Consider the following 20917-nt stretch of genomic DNA (forward strand, 5'->3'; position numbering starts at 1 on the left):
AAAGCTTTATATAAGCCCGACAACTTGAAAGTCCCCCAAGACCAACAGAAAGAAAATAATGTTGAGTAACACAAAAAAGTCCTTTCCTCCAACCAAAAACCATAAACATACACTCAAAAAGCAGATTTACTTTTGAAAACCATCTTTTGATATACAGTGAGATAAATAAAATCTGCAGTAGAACCAATACTGATAACTCAGAGGGAGAGCGGGCCATAGAGACTGCGTCCTTCGTACTCGAGCCGTTGCTGCCTGCCAGCTGTAAGCTAAATGCTTCATATACTCGCCATCAAAACTGGCTTTTACACATACACACACACAGTGGTAGAAGCGATCAATCAAGCTCATAAGCTTTTCTAGAGAGTAGTATGGATCCAAACCAAACTCAACTTTATTCTCAATCACCTCAACCATCCATCATTCGCAGTAAATCAATTCTCAAGTATCCTCCTATGGCAGTCACTTGGGATGAGCCCGCTTCCAGCTATGCTGGCCCTCCATCCGCTCTCAAATCGCTACCACCGCCTCAGGGACCTAGGAAGTTACAAAGAAAACCACCGCCAAAGGTTGTCACATTTGAGCAGGGGTATAGCCCGATCCCGTCAGAGTCAATAGAAGGTGGAATGCCCCTAGTTCCAGGAGAAGAACAGCCACCATTGATGCCGATAGAGGGGATACCGTCGCTAGTGGAGAAGAAACAAAAAGAATTGAAAAAGAAAAAGTCCTTCAAAAGGTTATTTGGTCCTCGTGGTGAGGGTCATGACAAGGGGCGTCCATTACCACCTCTTGATGGCGGAGTTCCGCATGCTCAGATGGATGGAATCCACTCGCATATGCCAATAGATCTGATGGGTTCGCATCCGCCCTTGGACGATCTGAGTCATGAGCCCATACACCTGCCGCCACAAAAGACTACATCTTCTACAACCCATCCATTGTCCAAACCTGACCCAGGTAGTGTTAAGGAATTAGAACATATCTCATTTCCCAATCCCCATCCTACTTCATCAGAGCCAGAACCAGAAGTCAATGAGAAGGAGGAACCCTGGCATCATTACCCATACTATTTCCCTCCCTATACACCACTTTATCCGGATGGATATCCTCCGCCGCGAGAATTGCCGGGTCCCGAACCGCTCACTACTGCAGAGCTTCAAGCAGAGAAACATTCAAAAATTGTGGGAAGGCCGGTCGTCGTTCACTATCCAATGTTACCACCTTTTGAAGCATATTGTCCTGGGGAAGAGAAGAATAAAGTTTGGAGAACTGGAGGCCATAATGGGGCAGAATGGAGCGGCTTTGGCTGGGCGTGACTTGAGGCAAAGAGGAGTTTACGAATTATGATTAATGACTTGGTGGAGTTGTGAATGATAAAATGGGTCTATCTACGTTGTATCAGTTGGAAGGAGTCAGTAGCAGCGTGGGATATGTGCTTTAGTATATACATTTACATCTATAATCATGTACGGCTTTTTTTAGACCCATTTCTCTAGACACGGTATTGACTTAATGGTCTGATAACTAAGAGTATCCTAGTTGTCATCGTTCAACTTGGTGATGAGAGCAAATCCACTGCAGCACCAAATTAGTGGAGTGTCAACAGTAGCAATCCAAAAATGCACTCACTCCCAGGATTTACTTCCCACAGTCTGTGTCACACTTGCCAACACAGTCTTTCCATTGTCCTTCTCGATCCAATCAAACAGAGCTCTGACGCCCTTTACGTCAGAATCGTCCTCGTCCTCCTCGCTAAGGGCAACTCTATACCGATTGGTAAATACAACCTTCTTTATTTCCTTTCATGAACGATATGTACCTTCCTGATCTTACTACATTATCCACCACCACAACCCCACCCTTCCTCAGCAGCCTTAAACCTTCTAAGAAGTACTTGAGAGTGCTGGCTTTATCGGCGTCAATGAATATCAAATCATAAGCACCCTCGGCAGGAACTTGAAGCTTCTTCAGTGTATCAATAGCTGGCCCAATATGAATTTTGGGAAAAGGGTATAGGTCGGCATTCAAAAAGTTTTCTTGAGCTACCTTGGCATGCTGAGGGTCAAGTTCAAGCGTATCAATCTGTCCGTGGGATGGGAGTGCTTTAGCAAGGAAAACAGTCGAGTATCCGGCCAGAGTTCCAACTTCAAGTACTCGTTCCGCTTTGATAGAGAGAGCGAGAACGGCGAGGAATTGACCTTGTTGAGGAGATACTGAAATAGTGGGTAGACCAGCTTCATCTGCTCTCTTTTGGATACGAGCAAAAATCGGATCGCCTCCGTACTGAGAAGGAAGTACTTTCGAGTTGAGATACTCATCTACCTCGGTAGGTGTAAGATCTGCAATGGGACAAATCAGCAGAGGATAAGAGGGCTATGGGAATGACAGAGAGACAGACTCTGAGATTGGCTGGTTTGATCTTGGGTAGCAAAAGCTCGAGTCCTTCTTTTCACGCCTTTGGGCCAGGACTTGGGAGTCTCGCCATGAGGAAGAGCAGACATTGTTATGGTTTGAATTGAAGAATGCCTTGGTGATCTTGTAGAGTATATACTAAAGTTCCTTGTGAGCCTACAAACGGGTCTCAATTGGGTGAACATGGAATGATTTGAGAAGCAACTTTATAGCTTTCAGGGTTGGCTCTGATCAATATGGCGCCATATAATAAGATATAATAATCAAAGGAAATGATTCAAATGATGATTTGTGTAAATGAACTTGTGATATTTATAGTTTTTCTTTCCAGGATTCTTATCAAAGCACAACACGTTATCTGATGTAATAGGTGGAGGTGGAGGTGGAGGCAAAGGCAAGAACGGAGATGACCGATTCTACTTTTTATTTCTTTTCTGCTCTTAAAAGCCACTATAAACATGTCTACTCTTGATTTACGACCCATTTCATCATCATCAGCTTTTGTAAAACCCGCTCCCACTGTATCACTACTCAAGCCATGGGATTTTTCTTATAGTCCATCGCCTGATGGCAAGGATATAAACTTGTTGGTTATGTGTCATGGATTGGGTCAGTTTTCAGTCTTTGGAGAGTGTGGTACGCTGACATCTATCGAGGCGACAACAAAGTCTCATTTATGAGACTTGCCAAGCAGATCAACCTCCCATCTACTGCCGTTCTCTCATTGTCGGCTCCAGATGTGTAGGTCTCGGATGGATCAGGCCTTGTATCTCTAGCTAAAGTCTCAAGTATCCCGCTGATGGATCATCCATCTTTTTCATGGTACCAAACATTCGATCCAATGTTTAATACCCTCCCTCTCTCGTCTCAAGATCCAACGAAACATCTTTCCAAGCTTCGGAACCTTTTAGAGACGTTGACATCTCAGGAGATAGGCTGGAAGCTGGAAGATATCCACTTGTTTGGTTGGGGTCAAGGAGGGACTATGGCGCTGGAGCTTGGACTTGACATTGGAAAGTCGTCATTAAAGGCTTGGAGAGGCGAAGATGAGAAGAGACTAGGAAGCATAGTGTCTATATGTGCTCCTCTTCTGAGTCACCCCAATGACTCTCTCAACATTGCCACACCAGTACTCTACTTTGCTCGTCAATCTCCTCAATCTGCTGTTTACCGAAATCACCTGTCCGCTCTCAAAAAAGCATTCAAACAAGTCGAAACGGTCCACGGTGGAGGAGTAGGAGAGGATATGCCTAGAGGCCGGGAAGAATGGTGGGGAGTGATGAGGTTCTGGGGACAGGTACTGGGCAAAGACGATAGGTGGAAAGGGGAGGGAGAAACATATGAGGTTGTAAGATGAGTGCGTTCCAAAAAAAACAAAATTCATCAGCGATCCATTTCCATTCTGCAAACAATAGCACCATATCCAACACTATGAAATTATACTTGTCCTTTAGCATTAATGATAATATCCATAACGGCATCCTATAGATGCTCGTATTCTTATTCTCTCGGGATCCTGTACCCAACCATCAAGTTTGTTGCCGTCGATTTGTCGGTGGTTGTATTCTTGCCTTCGCCTGTACCATTAGATCCAGTATGGGTAGCGTTGGACGAGCTGGTCCCGTTTGCGTTGATAATAGGAATCAATGGACATGTTGGAGCAGGAATATATTGACCATATTCTCCTGCCACCCACAGAGCTACGCCGTTGGTCCATCCAAACCCGACTTGCACAGTGTACTCGCCTCCGCCACCTGCTGCATCAGTGTCTGTCACGTTGAACTGTCATTCTGTGTTTAGCAACCACCATCCTATTCGATTTTATACGAGCAAAACCGTAGACTTGCCTTTTCAAACATGACACCTGACTGTCCATTATGATAAGTGCCTGTTGCATTTAAATCGTTCAATGGTAATTGCTGCAAAAGACCATCGATCTGACCTCCAGTCGAATACCATGAACAGAACGCTGTTTGCAAGTATCTGTTGGCGAATTCTATTGACAGGGCCAACGGCCATGCTTTGTCGGCAGTTGAATCTGTCATAACAGAGACGTTGCCGATAGTACTTGAAGGTTGAGGCGGAAGGTTCGATTCATTGAGCCCAAGCTGGAAAGAGGCTACTTGAGAGAATGGGACGGTAAGGTTGTGGAGAGCTGAAGCGTTGGGCACTACGCGGCCTAAAGTCTCAAACGCCTTGATAGTGGTGTCTGCAAAAAGGTCAGTGAGGATATTGAACCCTAAAATGTGCCACTTACAAAGATGATTTGGCCATGAGTTAGGGAAATCCTACACCTTTTTCTTAGTAAAACATAAAAATCATTTTGTATACAATTACCCAGTTCAATCCAGAGTAATACAAAGACGACACACTGGGAACGCCAGAGTAATGACCAAGGAGATACCGATAACCCGATACGATAGAAAGCGCCGCCGTCTCATTATTAACAATTTCACTTGGAGTGATATTCTGCCACAACGGCCAGGCGCCTCCCGGATGGTAGAAATCTGAGCGGGTATAAGAGGTCATATTGAAGTCATAGAACCAAGACTGAGCAATGTATAAGCTGAGGTTAAGAACAGAAAGGGGAAGTCAAACCTTCTCAGAATCCCAGCAAAGATCCAGGATGGAATCAGTAAACTGTTGAGCCATCTGTTGATGATAAGCTACTTTTGACGTTGTGTCATTACCACCAGATGAACCTCCGTTACGCTGTGCCAAACTACTGTTGCTACTATTATTCCCATTTCCAGAGTTATTATGATAGACTTGGTACAAGTTGGCGAGCTATACCATGTCAATATGGATTTAAAAACACATTACATCGTGCTCACTTACCAGAGCATGGTCACCAGCCAGTAAACTCAATAGATCGACCGGTACGATAGACCTTATCTTCAAGGTTCTCAACGCTGGGTTGTTGTCTGTTACATTAATGATACGTTGATCGCACCATCTCAGAGTATAATCCCAGCCAGACTCAGCTCCAGTAGCGAGTTCCGCGTATAGGTCAGCCTGCTGTGATTCATTGAGACTTGGAGATGCGCCCATGACGGTCTCAAAGTCTTCCCGGTAACCTTCGGGGCGAGGTGCACTATTTTTGACACCATATCGAGCAATGAGCCGGGTTTTGTTGGTGAACGGAGAAGTAATATTTGACGTTCTATTGTTGGCCCACCATTCTAACTCAGCCTACAAAAATCAGCTTGGCGCGACTCCAGTAATGACTCTGGAAAAGCTTACAGAAGCGAGAGGAAGGGCCCGCTCAAGGATGGTGACATTGTTGGTGGTCTTGATGTAGGCGTCAATCATCTGTACGACAGTCTATTCAGTTCTACAACTTCAAAATTTAAAAAAAAACAATCACCTGGACAAACACGGGAGGGTGAGAGCGGTTTAGATAGTATTTTCTGACAAGTCTTCAGCTGGATTGATCTGTCTTGAGCTTTTGTACTTGCCTGCCTCCATTCGGGATGAAACCATAAGTCTGTCGAACGCGTTACGACATAGCACAGCAACTTGTATAGACCTACCTCAATAAAGTCCATAAAGTTTGACAGCAAGTCCCAGGCATACTCGTACAGCTCAGATTTGAGCAAGCCCTCCATCACCCAGAAAGAGTCCCAGTAGTAGATCTCCCTGTACCGTCCGCCTGGGACGATAACGGTATGGTTGAGAGGAATCAAGCTGGATACACAGTCGCCATTACATAGAGCTGACTGGTTGGTTTCTCTGTCGTTCTTAAGAAGTTGCTCTTGATAATATCTGTTTGGTGAGCTTACCGAGCAAGCAATGTCCAGTAGCCATTGACAATCTTGGACCATGCCTCATATATTGGGTTAGAGACATTCGCCAGAGAAGCAGGACTTGGGTTGAAATTGTGGAGTTCAACCTGTGAAAGCTCAAGTCCTTCACCTTTCTGCAAAATTCGCGTCAGAGTTGCGACTGATAGTAGTTTATAAAATAGGGTTACAAAATTCTGTTCCACAAAGGTCTGGATATCTCCTACAGTCACATTGCTGCCAAGCTGAGCCCAAGCGGCAAGAGTCTCATTGATAGTCTTGAGGGTAGGCTATAATCAAAGCATTAGATTAGGCCATCTAAAAACATGGGCCAATATGTACCTTGTCGACAAATGTCTTTTCCAAAAGAATCAGCCAGTACTCATTCAATAGTAAGGGATACCTACCTTGCTATCAGGAAAAATCCCAGAGAGCTGCACATCTTGTAGCATCTTTGTGATTGTCAGTGAGCAAGTCGACTGCTTTGCGGCCTACCATTCCTGGACAGTAGGGCACATCTGCCCCCCCATCGCATAACACTACAGGCTGTAAGCTTGAATCAAGTTGCAATGTAATAAATTACTTTGCACAGGCGGATATTTGCCTTGGTCCGGCACACTCTGATTAAGTGGAACAGTAGGCGACGGAACAGTAATGCTGACAGGTGTAGGGGAAAAAGAAAGCGAGGTTGTCTGAGTTACATTTTGGCCAGCAATCTGTCCCAACAGGGACACAACCACGGGTAGCAACAAACGCATAATTCAAGATTAAAAGAGATGATGGGAAAAGCGGAATAAACCTCTGCTTATATATTAGAATAATCTAAATCCATGGGGCGCTTTTCAGGCTAAAAAAATATCAGCTGATCAGTAAAAGAATTAAAAAATGACGAAGATTCGGAACATTTAATCAGCTCTTTCCGTAAGTAAGAAGTGCCTGAATGACGTCATTGATAAGATTACGGAAAGCGGACTTGGGTTGATGTCCGAAGAGGAATTGGAAGCGCGTAAATTTTGCGACGCGGTTTTATTTAAACAAACTCTTCATCTTTTTATCAACATTTATAATGCGTATACATCTTCCACTTTATCCTCATCAATTCCAGAAAAACCCTTCGAATTCTTCCTCTCCACCGCTGATACAACTCGGTGGCGATATCGTCCTTGTAGAACTACAAGGAGAATTGACATGGGAAGGAGACAAGTCAGAGGGAGTTGTTGGTGTAATAGGCTTGGATCGACCTGTATGTAGGACCAGATCGCAGTGATGGGATCTGGCTCATATCTGTTAGGATAAGCCTACTCTACATCTGGGGCCACACCACCTTTTGCATGGCAAATTCGCCAACCTTCAAAAGCCATACGCTGTGATACGGCGAGTCGTTGGAGATCCGGAACCCGACAATGAAACCCACGAGAGGAAGGGGATTGCAGTGGAAGGCAATTTCAATGAAGAAGAAGAGTCAGAAGACGAAGACGAGGAACCGCTGTTTCCCGCATCCGACAGGGAAACAGCATTTGTTAAGGACCAAGGGGCAACACCAAGAAGTAGTTCCCCATTTCACCCTCCTTCCACCCCTCGAGATTATTCTTCAGATATAGAGATGTCAAGTCCAGTACTAGGTCGAGTGGGATCGCTTGGGTTCTCCAAACGTGGACGAGAGGAAGAAATTGATGAAGAGACTCGGGAGGAAGAGGAACAAATTGGAAAGAGAAAGAAGTTGGAAGAAATTAAACAGAGACAAAAGCGGACGGTTAAAAAGTTGAACGGGGAAGAAAAAGAAAGAACGCGACACTACGCGGTGGTGGGAATTGTGAGGAAAAAAGTCGTTTTCGCGTTACGGTACGTTATATCTTCCAATTAAATACTGTTTACTCATTGATTACCTTTAGACCGGAACCACTTGTAGCTCCAACAATGTTACCAGAGTGATCTTTATCATCTTTTTGTGTTTATCTGACCTTGTTTCATCATTTTTTGGCTTTCCTCTACGCCGGCACTACATTACCAAGTTGTTTAGACTTAAAGTCTCACTTCAAAACGTTCAGTATGTGACACCAAATACGATACCTCTTCCAACGCATATTGATGCTAAACACTAGTAGCTGAAGGTGATGGTCATGTAAATGTCATTGAGTTGCAAATCAAAATAATCAATTCATGCTGATTGTTACTAATGAATTGATTAAGGTCTAGCGCTCACACTAAACAAGAGTTGTTTCTGTTTTCCCTTCTTCTTGCCGCCTCCCTGTTGCGAGCTGACATTTCCGCTCGCCTGTTCTTCCACTGCCAGGTTCGCCATCTGAACTGTTGGATCATCACTATTTGTCATCTCTCTTGGACTAACAGACGGTGGCGCGCTGATCTCTCTTGTACTGGGTTTACTAAACAAGGCTTTCTTCTCTTCGCCTGTGATTCTCTTGCTCCCTGAGCTAGGCAATGCTGGAAAAGCGGTATTGCTTAGAGGTTTGGCCTTTTTAGAGGAAGAAGCCAAAGGGTTGTGAACTGAACGTATCTGAGGGCCGGTCAACACTGATGGCGAGCGCGATGATGAACCAGCCCCACCCGCTGCCCAAGGCGTGGAGTGGCCTTTAGAGGTGCTAACTCCAGATATGCCAGAAGGTCCAGCGGATGAAAAGCCTAGTGAAGGAAAGGCTTCTGAAGAACTTATCTGAGGTTTGTTTGCCCCAGCACCGGGTACCCATCGGCCTCCAACGCCCGTTGTTGGTCTAGGGCGGTTAATAGGCTGGGAAGCAGCGGCAGCCTCGACACGGTCCCAGACATTCCGGCTTCCACCGCCGGTGCGAGTTGATCGCTTGGCATTGAGTACGGTACCAGAAGCGACGCCAGAGTAGTTGGTACCAAGGCCAACAGGCGCTGAACCAAGAGAGGGGAATTGATCAGCTTCTTCAGCACGTAAAGCGTTCACAGCTTCTAAGATTTCCTTTTCCTGTTCTTGATTTCCTTCATCATTAAATAGCTTGCTAATTTCCCTAACGATACCAACAGTCACGTCTAAATCACGATCAAAGACATTGAAGATTGAGTCCACCATGTCGCGAGCACTGGATTCATGTATTTTGAAGGAACGAACAGCAGAACGAAAAGAAGAGAGCTTATTTTGGTTATCGCCTGTTAGTATACTGACTCGTGAAAGCAATTCAGCATGACGGCTACCCGCATATTAGTGAACATTCTGATGTTTATGACTGAACTTACGTAGCAGCAATCTCATCTACGTTTTTTCTAGGAATCTGCAGACCGCTACGATTAACTTCTTCCAACTCCGTGCTATCATGTCTTTGGTTTTGGAGCTCAGATACAGTTAATCCTGTAGCAAATCCCCGTCTCCTACTGACACCCTGTCCAAGTCCATTGGAAACGACGCCAGATTCTGCAACGTCAACTTCTCTCTGTCTTCTGATTTGGGCTTTCTGCTCGGCAGTCATTGCAGGCGTATCATCAAGTGCTTGAACTTGTGGACTGTCGGCACCTCGCATGCGTGATGAATTACCTATGCTTTGTGCATTGGGATGGCCTAGGGAGAATCCGCGACCACTTGAGACACCTTGAGAGACCGAAATTTGGGAAGTTGGAATAAAATCAATGGGGAGATGGCGCGCTTGTGCACGATCCCTGGTAGACATTTGGTTTGAATGCTGGAATAGGGTCAGCAAGCGGGCTAAGGATGTGCAACAAATCAGACTTGCGGTATCGACCATATGAGCTCTAAGATCTAGTTCACTCCCAAAGACAACAAACCGATCTTCTATACATTGTGGCTGGGTACAAGGGAAATGGTCATCCTGCCAATGTTGCGCTAATTTGTCGTAATTCTCAAAGCTGGCCGAACTGAGTTAACAATTCACACGATGACAGACATCGACTTACTAGACATGGCGATTTCCCTGTTCTCGACAGACATGACATTCTTCATGATCAGAACGCATGTGCTTAAACAGCTCGTCTGGACCAAAAAATGCGCGATGACAAAACTGTTATTCTATCAGTTTTTTCGTGACATCGCTCTCACTCTTCATCCGCTCCTACCCCTCAACTCGCATTTTTTCAACACTCTGCTTTGAATAACTCACTTCGCACATGGGATGTGGCGCCTCCCAGCTCTTAATCATCTCAATCTCTCTTTCTCCTCTTGGTTTTGGTGGCTTCTGGCCTCTCTTTACCTTTGATGGATCATGAAGAGATAGCAAATGCGGGGGGTACAGCATTTGTTCATGAGCAAAGCGTGAAAGTTGAGATCGACATAGTGTGCAGATGACCAGCCCGTGTGTTGACAAAGTATGCCGCTCAAGAGATCCCCAGTTGATTGCTTGAAAAGTGCAGTCCGGATAAGGACAGTTGAAGCGCAATAAGGTAAGACTAGCTTCCATCTATTCCTTATCCATCAAAAACAGCCTTATTAGCTCAAGGACTACGTACCACATCTTCATCCTCAAAAACCACGCCTAGTTTCTCATCTGTATAAGGAAAAGCGGTAAGATCCAAAGTACCCGGTAATATTAGACTTTTATCCCATCTTTCGTCCTTTTTGGTCGCTGCTTGAGCTCTAGCTATGAGGTCGGGATGGGAAGGCTTGACGTGATGCTCAGTTGGAAATGTAGTATCTGGTGAGCGAGAGAAAAACACAGAAGGGTTAGGAGTTTTACAAAACGTGCAATCGGTTTTCCTAGCGAATATCAATATTTGATACAATACCACTATCGCCGTATCTTCCAAGAGACCTAACCCCTATAGCAATCAATGTAGGCATGATCCTATGCTGCAAAAGTCTTTGGGCAGATGAAACCTTCAAGATGAATAATTTGACCATTTCAATGACCTCGGATCCGAAGATCGAAGATGAAAGACTTCACTCGCAAACCATTCCACCAGCCACCTCAAGCTCAAAGACACCAAGAATACAATGCTTACTTGTAAAAGGTTCTCAAACGTATAGCACAAATGCTGAATGGATATTAGCAACGTACATCTCACCCTGGTCTATGTCAATACCCACTGACAGGTTTCATGTCCACATGCACCGACACTCCAAAAAGTGATAGGCTCGGCGCAAATAAAGCAGACATCGTCTTCAACCTCTGTAGGTGTTGTAGTCTCGTCGTCCCTCTGCTGTTGTTCCAATTGATGCTTCTCATCTGAGGTATGGACTGGAACATGGGCAATTGCATGCGCTGGGTCGGGCGGAGTGAGTTGTGGTGCTACTTGATCTGTTCTCTTGTTTTTTTCAGGGTTATATCTTCTTTTCGCCATCTTAACCTTACTGATTGATGATTGTTGTTGAAAGACAAGATAGTTGGAAAACGAAAATGTTGAAAGAGGTTAAAAAGAATGTGACGTGTAATTTGGTTCCGTCGGCTACTCTTAATGATTATTATGATTTCGACATATAATTAGCATTTGTTTTTATCCAAAAATATAATAAAGCCATAGCATACAGTTATACTCAAGCTCTCAAGGAAAACACTGAAGAAGTCCCATCACTATGGCTACCTCAATGAGGGGTTTGACTCAAGTGTGCATACTCAGCCATTTTGCTGAAATTGGCTAACCATTCATCCACCACAGTACATCTCAGACTTGAGAGCATGCCGTGTACGAGAGCTGGAAGAGAAGCGCATCAACCGAGAGATGGCGCATATCCGTCAAAAGTTCAAAGAAGGTAACCTTGATGGGTATCAGAAGAAAAAGTACCTCGCAAAGGTCGTTTTCACTTACATCTTGGGGTACAAGGTGGACGTGGGCCATATGGAAGCTATCAACTTGATCAGCTCACAAAAGTATAGCGAAAAGCAGATTGTTTGTGTCTCAACACGTTTGCGGCCATGCTAATCGCGTGGTAGGGTTATCTTGCTCTGACACTTTTGATGCACGAAGGCTCTGATCTTGCGAGATTAGTAATTAACTCTCTGAGAAAAGATCTTGATGATCTTAACGAAGTCAACAATTGCTTAGCTCTACATGCTGTTGCGACTTTAGGAGGCAAAGAGATGGCAGAAACATTATCAGACAGTGTTTATCGCTCCATGATTAGCGCGTAGGTCACTCCCACAATATCACGAAGGTGATTAATTGATTGGGGACAGGACGTCAACCTCTTTTGTTAAAAAAAAGGCTGCGCTGACTCTTTTGCGTCTATACCGAAAGCATCCTACGGTAATGCCTATCAAGGAATGGGCAGATCGCATAGTCTCCATGATGGCTGATCGTGATTCTGGTGTGGTTTTGACTATAACGGCACTAGTCACGGCCATGGCTCAAGCAGAAATGGAAGCCTTCAGTGGATGCTATCAGAAGGCTATCGATATCCTCGATAAAGTGAGTGTATCCATCGATTATGAAGGGCATATATTCATGTTGTTGGGCCAAGATTGTCTTCGATCCAGTTTATCCACCAGAGTACATTTACTACAAAATTCCAAACCCATGGCTCCAAATCAAGCTTTTTCGTCTCTTACAATATTACCCCCCGCCAGACAACCCTCAGGTCATTGAGATGCTCAACGGAATTATTCAAGCTATCATTGATTCGTCGCAAGAAACGCCCAAAAATGTTCAACATAATAATGCGCAAAATGCAGTACTGTTTGAGAGTATTAATCTGGCCATCCATATTGACCCTTCATCAAATGTGGCATACAATGCGTCACTTTTGCTTGGCAAGTTCATACTTGCAAAAGAAACGAATGTGCGATATCTGGGGCTGGATGCCATGGCACATCTTGCAGCTACCTCAAATTCTTTGGAAGCTGTTAAGAAACACCAAAGCGTGATTATACAAAGTCTGAAAGACAGAGATATCTCTGTCAGAAGACGTGCCTTGGACTTATTGTACTCTATGTGTGATACGACGAATGCTAAAATTATTGTGGGACAATTGGTAAAATACCTGCAAATTGCCGATTATAATTTGAGGGAGGATATGGTTTTGAAGATTGCCATTCTCACTGAACGCTTTGCGACTGAGGTATGTTTGTCTCGTCTTCTCGTTTCACCTTTCTTATCTTGGTTGCAGTATGACTGGTACGTTGATACAATTCTTCAACTCATAGCAGCTGCTGGCGACCACGTGGGAGCGGAAGTATGGTATCGCGTTGTCCAACTTGTCATGAACAATGAGGGCGTACAAGATTATGCTGTTAGAGCTGTGTACAAGCATTTACAAGTCACAGCCTGCCATGAAAACATGATTCGAGTGGGAGGTGAGACTACTAATGATCTGTTGAACACAGTGCTGATCGATCTAAGGGTATATATTGGGAGAATTTGGGCATCTGATTGCCAATGAACCTGAATGTAGCCCAATAGAGCAATTCCATGCTCTACATTCCAAGGTCAATTTGTGCACAGCTCCTACAAGAGCTTTACTTCTTACAACTTATATCAAGGTAATTCTCTTCTAAACGCATATGGTCATTCCGAACTGATATAACTCAAGTGGGTCAATCTATTTCCCGAGATCAAAGAAAATCTTACGAATGTGTTTGAACGCTATACTCACGTCCTCGACGCTGAGCTTCAACAGCGTGCATGCGAATATCTTGCCCTGGCTCGTCGATCTGAAGATGATGAGCTTCTCGCTACAATTTGTGATGAGATGCCCATTTTTCCAGAGCGCGAATCAGCTTTGTTGTCAAGGTTGCACAGCAAGGGCGATAAGGCACAAGATAAGAGGACTTGGATTATTGGTGGAAGACAAGAAAACACTATGCGAGAAGCCGAGAGATTTAAAGCATTTCGTAAAGGTACAACTGATTCTGGGGGTATCTTGTCGGCTGGCTCTTCCGCTCCTGTGGCCTCTGCACCTGCTGAAGCTACAATAATCTCAGAAATCCATGTGCCGCCGCGTTCTACAAGTTTTGGCGCGGAAACAGCTATAGAAGCCTCCTCATATGGTGCAGCAGATGATATTATGCCCTCTCTTATTAAATTAGACCTCGGTGGAGAAAGCACTATCCAAGATCAACCATTGCTACCGCCTGCGCCCTCTGGATATGATGCTGACCTTGCCGGGATACAAATTCAACCAACAGGCGTCCTTCCTGCAACGGAGACTCTGCCCTCTCAAGTCAATTCAAGAGTGAATGGAGAATCAAAAGACCTAGTGCATACCGCTACACTAGGCGGAGTGAATCCGGCTCTCCTAGCGCCCTTGACTGTTGCAGATGGCGTGGGCAAAGTAGGTTCTTCGTTATGTAAGTCTATTGTGCCGTGCTAACAGTAAGCTATAGTGGTTTGAGCGTTTAAGTTACTCCAACGAAGGTGTCTTGTATGAAGACTCTGATATACAAATTGGTGTCAAAGCCGAATATCACAGCCATCTCGGACGTTTAGCTCTCTTTTTTGGAAACAAGGCCGATAAGCTTCTCTCTTCTTTCGCTGCTCTCATTGATAATCCTTCTTCGTCATCAATTGACATCCGCTTCCATGACGCCCCTGTGAGCGAAATTCAACCCAAAGCGCAGATTCAGGAGATGATTCATGTTGAATGTCGAGATGTTTTTTTAAAAGGGGGGACGCCATTGTTGAGGTTGAGCTACTTGATCGGAGATGACAGGAAGATTTTAGTATTGCGGTTGCCAATATTCCTTAGCAAGTTTGTGGAAGGTGTGGAATTGGGATCTGGCCCTTTCTTTGAGAGATGGAAAATCATTGGCGGTGCGTTTCGTCTATATAAATGTCTATATAAATGTTGCTGATTCTACGGTCTAGGGCCTCCTAGGGAATCTCAAAGAATCTTTGGCATCAAGCTATCTTCTGCCGGTGAAGTGGATATTGCGAGAAACAGAAAGATCATCGCTGGCAACAGGCTTTCGGTTCTATCTGATATAGACTCCAAGCCTGAAAACATTGTCTTTGCTGGCGTTTTGCACATGTCGGCTGGTGGTAAAGTGTACGTCTCATGATCTTCCTTTGGGGTAGTAAGAAACGAATCCTAACACTATTTGAAGGGGTATCCTTGGTCGAGTGGAGCCCAATCAGGCCGCAAAACTTTGTCGGATAACTGTGCGAAGTACCAACGAACATGTTTCTGCGGAGATATTAGGATTAACGTCCACACCTCTTGACGCGGATACAGCTGCGTCGCTGTGAGAGTTAATATCAATTGTAAAACCTCCAAAATGGCCCCCGTATAAGTAAAGATATACTTGATTGGTGATTATCTAACCAACGTTGTAATTCTTGTCGAATAGAGACCCTTCTACACATATTATCAAGAACTTTATGTCATTATTCCTCAAGTCGAGGATTTATCTCTAATGCAGTTATACACCAACCCAACCTAACATTTATGTGACAAAATGTCTTACATATCTTCAAAGATGTTGTGTACCATTTCCTTTCAACATGATATATAATCTCAAATCTTTGAAATGAGAAAGGGTAATCAAGAATAATCAATAAACTTGCAACCAAAGATGTGATTTCTAGTGCTACAACCTCATCTATTTTCTCCTTCCATGTGCATTTAAACAACTAACACATAGAACCCGCCCAGCGCGTGGCTCACGCCTTAATGATCTTGCTTCCTCGACCATTTAACAACTTTGACCATCCTCTCTGGTATGTGTTGTCGACTGCCATCCCCCTGGTGGCCTAAGAGACCCTGGTAAAACTGGAGGCGTATGATAACCGAGTATTGGCGGAGCAGATGGCAAAGAGGGGGATTGCTGTTACGATCCTGTCGCCGAAAGCTTTGGAACCCGGGACAGGAGGACGGTGGTAGTTACCTACAGACTTTAGCTGTAAGGTGGTGGAAGACCCATATGAAAGTCGACAGTGGTTGGGATCTTGGATATCTTGATATCAATAGATGTGCTGAAAGTAGTGAGACCTATAGGTATAACATATGATAATAGATCCTCAAAGGGGATCCCACATCCTATGAGCATTTTCTATATATCTATGGACTAAGTAATAGTTAAAGAAATAAACAAATATGGAACGGAACAATAAAGCAATAGAAAAAGACAAAAGTGTCATGGCAGATGGGGTCATGACATGGGAGCGCTATAGGGTTGTTCTTGTCCATATCTACCACGAGCGGGACTCTGATATGTATAAGCAGGCTGTTGATACTGCTGAGTCTGAACCTGCGCCTGAGCCGGCGGCTGTGTGTAATAATAGCCTGGGCCTGGGCTAGGTGCTCTTCTCAAATCAGCGGGCGGTTGAGTCAAACCATTAAAAGGCGACGATGATAATTGATATTGGCCGAATGTCAAGGGAACAGCTGGGTTGGTTGGCGGTGCGGAGTGGGAGAGAGGCGGCGGGGCTGGTGTGGGAGGCTGGTGAGGGTAATAATTTGCAGGGGGTGCCGGTGGTAGTTGAGAGTAAGATTGAGGGGGGGCGGCAGGGCGAAGGGAGGGAGGGATAGGTAAAGCTCCTCGCTGGTCTTGGTTCTGAGCAGCTATATAACCCATAGATGATAATTGTTCTGGTACAGCAGAAACTTGTCCCGACGTCGGTCGAGGTATCGGCGTATGACTTGTCCATAACTGATCCGCCTCATATCTTAGAGTCTGCTCCCAAGAAATTGCATCATTAGTCGATAGCGGACGAGGATGTGGCGTGGAAGAGATTGTTGGCTGAAATTGAGGCAACATGGATTCCCATGGCGCCCTGGATCCTTCTCCGACAGATGGCCGATAATCTGAATAAGCGTGACCCAAACTTAAACCTGAAGACGAGGCTTGCGAAGGAATCTGCGTTTGTGACATCGGACTATTATGGGTGGCAGGGTTCAAAGTCATTGATGACATCGGTCTGGTGAGAACATCAATGGAAGGATGATAACTCAGGGATAGAGAAGAGGTGTGTTCCGGCTGATAACTTGACTGAACAGATTGAGCCGGCTAAAGGTTTTTGAGCAACTTGGAATATATTCGTTGTAAAAACTCACTGGTAGGGGCATACTGAGATGTTGCCTTGGAGGAAGTCCCAAGTCCTCAAAACTGTTTGAAGATGTGACTTTGGGCCCCGGAAACGATACTCGGCCTATCTGCTGGGCATATGGAGGTATATACAAATTTGCTCCAGATATGCTTCCAGCATTCAAAACAGGTGGCTTCCCTTGACTTGGAGCAAGATTGCCAGCATGAACGGGTATTGAAGGCCTAGGAACATTGCGCTTCACCGGTGGTGGATCCTGGAGTGTATGGATTCTTACTCAGCACATACATCATTGGAATAAAAATAAAAATAACACACGTTGGAGAAGAATGTGAGCTCGAGGTATAATTCACCACTATACTTGTCCTTGTACAAAAATTCGTACCATTCTATGGGTGATCATCAGTACGAAACGAATCCTTAATTGGATTAACATACCATCGACTTCTCCTTTTTTAAGCACTTCCTCAATACTCACGACGCATTCTCCAACGAGCTCTGGTTCTTTTGCATCATCTGCATAACAAGAAATCTTCATTGCTTTTCCGCCTTTCTTTCTCTGTTTCCTGCTCTTGCTCGCCAGTCCCGAACTGGTCACAATACCGGAGTTATTTGATAAAATGATTGGCTTGCCATTGAGAGATGTATTGAGAGATTCGGGCTGAGATTCAGAACGCTGAATCACATCCTCAACGTCTTCAAATATTGCGAATCGAAATTCTTCATCCCACTCTGGATGCTGACCTCCTCTGGTAACGATAAGCATTTATTGGCACAAAATCATACTTGCAACGAACCGTTTTATAGTCTTAGTCTTTTGCTTATCTTCACCAATTACGATTGTACAGAACGGGTCTTGTTTCCCAAACCGAGATTTGTTGGGGAGATTTCTCTACCAGCATTGTTAGCGAGGCTTGTTACGCCTGACAACATAAAACACTGACAGCCTTGCCAATAACGACCACCAACGTGCCAAGCTCCTTGGGGTCAATGGAAGAGCTCATAATCTATAGATTCTCAAGTGTCTACCGAAACAGTGCATCAGCCACCTAGATACTAACATGCAGCGCATCGTTGAATCCACTTACCAACATAGACAGCAATATTCAAGGCATCAACAAGAAACTTCAATATCAGTATTTACACTCTTGGTGGCTGCTGCTGGGGAATGTTTTTTGAGTCCTCCTGGGAATCGCTAGATCACACAGCCCCTATCTTCTTTGTCTTCTTCGCGTTTGAGACAGAGAATAAGAAGAAAAATCGAGTACAGGTTTATGGTGTATAGCCTTGACAAGTCAACAAAAGAAGAAATCAATCTCGGTGTGTCAGATATGGTTAGGCACGCTGGATGGCTTCCAGTGAGATCAGTTAGGCGCAACAAGAACCCAGAAAAGGTTCCGTCTTTCAGAGAACTCATTGAATTAATTTCAAAAGGAAAATGTTAAATTATCATTTAATGATATGAAAGTAAACAGAGCACTATATAAACTATCTTTTCACAAATATCCTGATAACCTCGACATATCAGCAGCTATGGCCTTGTCTGAAGGAAAAATAATACAAAGGCAAAGTCACTGATAGTCCATAGTAATTCCGTCATCGCCACGACTTTTAAGGAAGGTTTTACGACTCTTGAAGATGGGCGTGGAAAGATACAGCCAAAAAATCCCAGGTTTAGGCCATAGACACAACACTTAATCCTATCAGAAACCTACATTCTCGCTATCGAACTCGTTTCTCATCTTACATGCAGTCACATCATTGGATTGCTTTTTTGGATCAAGACGTGGCCTAACGGCTTGCACCTGCAACATGGCTTGTCTGTATTGGACGGCTGAATTCAACACTCTCTTGATCAGAGCGGTAGTTTTCTACTTGCTTCCTGCTTGTAGTCTGTCAACTTTTACTAAATTCCCAAAGGAATCTCTGAAATATCACTTGAACAAAATCTATTGGACTTGATCGATCCTTTGTCCCAAACTTACAAAAGATGCCCAACTTGCCATGGCCTTTTACTCCTTTATTGGGTGTACAATAAGGTATCTTGCCACGTCTGCGCAACATGGTACTCGGATTTAACTCAAGACTAGGCGCAGTCATCAATATACTGGAGAAGCCCATCCAACCATGGTGCTAGAAATCGAACGCCACTATGGGCTTACTCGCCTTCCACCCGAGATCTTGTACCAAATCGCATCTCTATTGGATATCAAGTCCGCACTTCATCTAGCCCAAGTTTCTCGGGCGTTGCAAGCCCCTGCCGAATCTCGACTATGGAGAAAACTTGTTGTCACTCGTTGGAATATCCTTGCCAACACAACCTCTCTGTTTAATTCCGGTCTTTTGCCTCCAGAAAAAATTGGGCATGATCTTCTATCAGACCCCGAAGCCTGGATTCTTAGTTCCCAAGAATTGTTTGAACGTTTACTCAGTATGTTGAAGAGCTGCTCCAGACGGAGAACTTATATCAAAGAGCTTAACGTGCAGCCAGAGGTCAGGATACCTGTTGCATTCATGGAACTTTTGGACGAACTGGCGCCTGTCCTGGAGACTCTTCATATTGATTTTCCTTTCGCCCGTATGGGTTTTTACCGCATGGCCCCTCGACCTCCTCCGCTTCCGCGATTTACGTCTCTTCTCGGCATTATCAAAGGTCTCCATAATCCTTTGACATCCTTGCGGAATGTTTCTATTCACATTGAAAATGAAGACTGTGGAACATTGATTCTAGCACTTCTGCGAGCGGCTCCAAATCTTGAATCACTATGTGTAAGTATGGATATCCCTTATGTCCAATATCGCACATGCAAAGAAATATACAACAATCTCCCATCTCTCTCAAGTCTCAAAAGCTTGATCATGCAACGGATGAATACATGTGTCGTCAAATCGCTGGTTGCGGTTGTGCGCAATGCACCCAATTTGGAGCATGTGGCTTTGAGGGACAGTGAGTTGCGATGGAACTCGGAAGAAAAGTATGGCTACGAAAATCCGCTGCTAGTCGAACTCTCACAACTCAAACGACTGAGGAAGCTGGAGATTGGCTCCAACTGCTTTGACTCGATTTGTGAGTTGGGCGGTTTTGCGGCTTTGGAGGATTTGTCGGTTATTTGGAGTATACTTGCAGTCATGGAACGCGAACAACTTGTAAGCACCAGATTCTTTTTGCGTATGACTAATTGCTAACGTTACGTTAGGAAAACCTTTTTATTCCAACTTTACCCAACCTAAGACGGTACCATTTCAACCTCTCAATCTATGTATTGCCTCCCAACTATCTCATTGAGGATTTTGTTGAACCTCATCACATTTTTATGCGTCTCCTCGCATCAAACGGTCTTTGTCAACTTGCCAATGCTCCCATGTTGTCAATCATACATTGCCCAGACCATCTTCAGCACACAGAAGGGTTAAACGATTCTTTCCTGGGGGAATTTGCTACCGAAGAGACTGAAATGGTAGAAGCCCGCGATCCAGCTTTCCAAGGACTGATGGTGAGGTCTTACAGAGGCGAAGAAGGTGAAATTATCCATTGTCGCTCTCGAGTCAGGCTCGAAAGTTACCTTGGAGACAAGGATTCATGTCTGATCGACAAGAGTGGATGGGAAGATCATGCTTTTTTGAATGGCAAACGTTTTCCAATCCAAGTTCTCGCTGCTATCTACTCAGTGGAAGGTATAACCCTTGACGAGCATATAGTGGGAAGAGGCTTCAATCTGGGAGAGAAGGGATGGAATGTACTTCGAGAATGGCAAATGTCAAATGGTTCGTGGGGTCAATAATGTCGATTCTTATCTTCCCAAAGCTAGGATCAAGGC

The 20917-nt window shown here is 44.5% G+C and overlaps 9 protein-coding genes across 9 annotated transcripts; 5 read left to right on the forward strand and 4 right to left on the reverse strand.

Annotated features, from left to right (window-relative positions):
* Positions 1–368: 368 nt before the first annotated feature.
* Positions 369–1313, forward strand: L203_101392 (uncharacterized protein; the record flags this gene model as incomplete). The annotated part of the gene is made up of 1 exon (XM_066210834.1): positions 369–1313. One exon carries the CDS (start codon positions 369–371, stop codon positions 1311–1313), a length of 945 nt encoding a protein of 314 aa, XP_066066931.1.
* Positions 1314–1532: 219 nt separating this feature from the next.
* On the reverse strand, positions 1533–2498 carry L203_101393 (uncharacterized protein; the record flags this gene model as incomplete). The annotated part of the gene is made up of 4 exons (XM_066210835.1): positions 1533–1572; positions 1627–1761; positions 1817–2336; positions 2396–2498. The coding sequence occupies 4 exons, from the start codon at positions 2496–2498 to the stop codon at positions 1533–1535; spliced, it is 798 nt and encodes a 265-aa protein (XP_066066932.1).
* A 369-nt stretch (positions 2499–2867) lies between these two features.
* L203_101394 (uncharacterized protein) lies at positions 2868–3766 on the forward strand (the record flags this gene model as incomplete). The annotated part of the gene is made up of 3 exons (XM_066210836.1): positions 2868–3018; positions 3066–3150; positions 3199–3766. The coding sequence occupies 3 exons, from the start codon at positions 2868–2870 to the stop codon at positions 3764–3766; spliced, it is 804 nt and encodes a 267-aa protein (XP_066066933.1).
* Positions 3767–3909: 143 nt separating this feature from the next.
* Positions 3910–6949, reverse strand: L203_101395 (uncharacterized protein; the record flags this gene model as incomplete). The annotated part of the gene is made up of 16 exons (XM_066210837.1): positions 3910–4191; positions 4257–4618; positions 4667–4697; positions 4747–4959; positions 5008–5196; positions 5248–5601; positions 5653–5721; positions 5777–5819; positions 5868–5896; positions 5943–6141; positions 6192–6328; positions 6383–6481; positions 6534–6548; positions 6599–6643; positions 6687–6730; positions 6775–6949. 16 exons carry the CDS (start codon positions 6947–6949, stop codon positions 3910–3912), a joined length of 2286 nt encoding a protein of 761 aa, XP_066066934.1.
* Positions 6950–7257: 308 nt separating this feature from the next.
* On the forward strand, positions 7258–8123 carry L203_101396 (uncharacterized protein; the record flags this gene model as incomplete). The annotated part of the gene is made up of 3 exons (XM_066210838.1): positions 7258–7434; positions 7483–8033; positions 8084–8123. 3 exons carry the CDS (start codon positions 7258–7260, stop codon positions 8121–8123), a joined length of 768 nt encoding a protein of 255 aa, XP_066066935.1.
* A 253-nt stretch (positions 8124–8376) lies between these two features.
* Positions 8377–11462, reverse strand: L203_101397 (uncharacterized protein; the record flags this gene model as incomplete). Its single annotated transcript, XM_066210839.1, has 8 exons — positions 8377–9364; positions 9411–9850; positions 9902–10034; positions 10083–10186; positions 10286–10582; positions 10632–10878; positions 11124–11156; positions 11209–11462. 8 exons carry the CDS (start codon positions 11460–11462, stop codon positions 8377–8379), a joined length of 2496 nt encoding a protein of 831 aa, XP_066066936.1.
* A 232-nt stretch (positions 11463–11694) lies between these two features.
* On the forward strand, positions 11695–15302 carry L203_101398 (uncharacterized protein; the record flags this gene model as incomplete). Its single annotated transcript, XM_066210840.1, has 11 exons — positions 11695–11724; positions 11778–12008; positions 12053–12246; positions 12296–12527; positions 12580–13176; positions 13225–13411; positions 13458–13597; positions 13648–14388; positions 14441–14867; positions 14922–15102; positions 15161–15302. 11 exons carry the CDS (start codon positions 11695–11697, stop codon positions 15300–15302), a joined length of 3102 nt encoding a protein of 1033 aa, XP_066066937.1.
* Positions 15303–16204: 902 nt separating this feature from the next.
* L203_101399 (uncharacterized protein) lies at positions 16205–18103 on the reverse strand (the record flags this gene model as incomplete). Its single annotated transcript, XM_066210841.1, has 6 exons — positions 16205–17062; positions 17110–17355; positions 17418–17488; positions 17538–17848; positions 17897–17991; positions 18044–18103. The coding sequence occupies 6 exons, from the start codon at positions 18101–18103 to the stop codon at positions 16205–16207; spliced, it is 1641 nt and encodes a 546-aa protein (XP_066066938.1).
* Positions 18104–19226: 1123 nt separating this feature from the next.
* On the forward strand, positions 19227–20881 carry L203_101400 (uncharacterized protein; the record flags this gene model as incomplete). Its single annotated transcript, XM_066210842.1, has 2 exons — positions 19227–20246; positions 20297–20881. The coding sequence occupies 2 exons, from the start codon at positions 19227–19229 to the stop codon at positions 20879–20881; spliced, it is 1605 nt and encodes a 534-aa protein (XP_066066939.1).
* Positions 20882–20917: the final 36 nt, after the last annotated feature.

The sequence above is a fragment of the Cryptococcus depauperatus genome, chromosome 2, assembly GCF_001720195.1.
Source record: "Cryptococcus depauperatus CBS 7841 chromosome 2, complete sequence".
Taxonomy (NCBI): domain Eukaryota; kingdom Fungi; phylum Basidiomycota; class Tremellomycetes; order Tremellales; family Cryptococcaceae; genus Cryptococcus; species Cryptococcus depauperatus.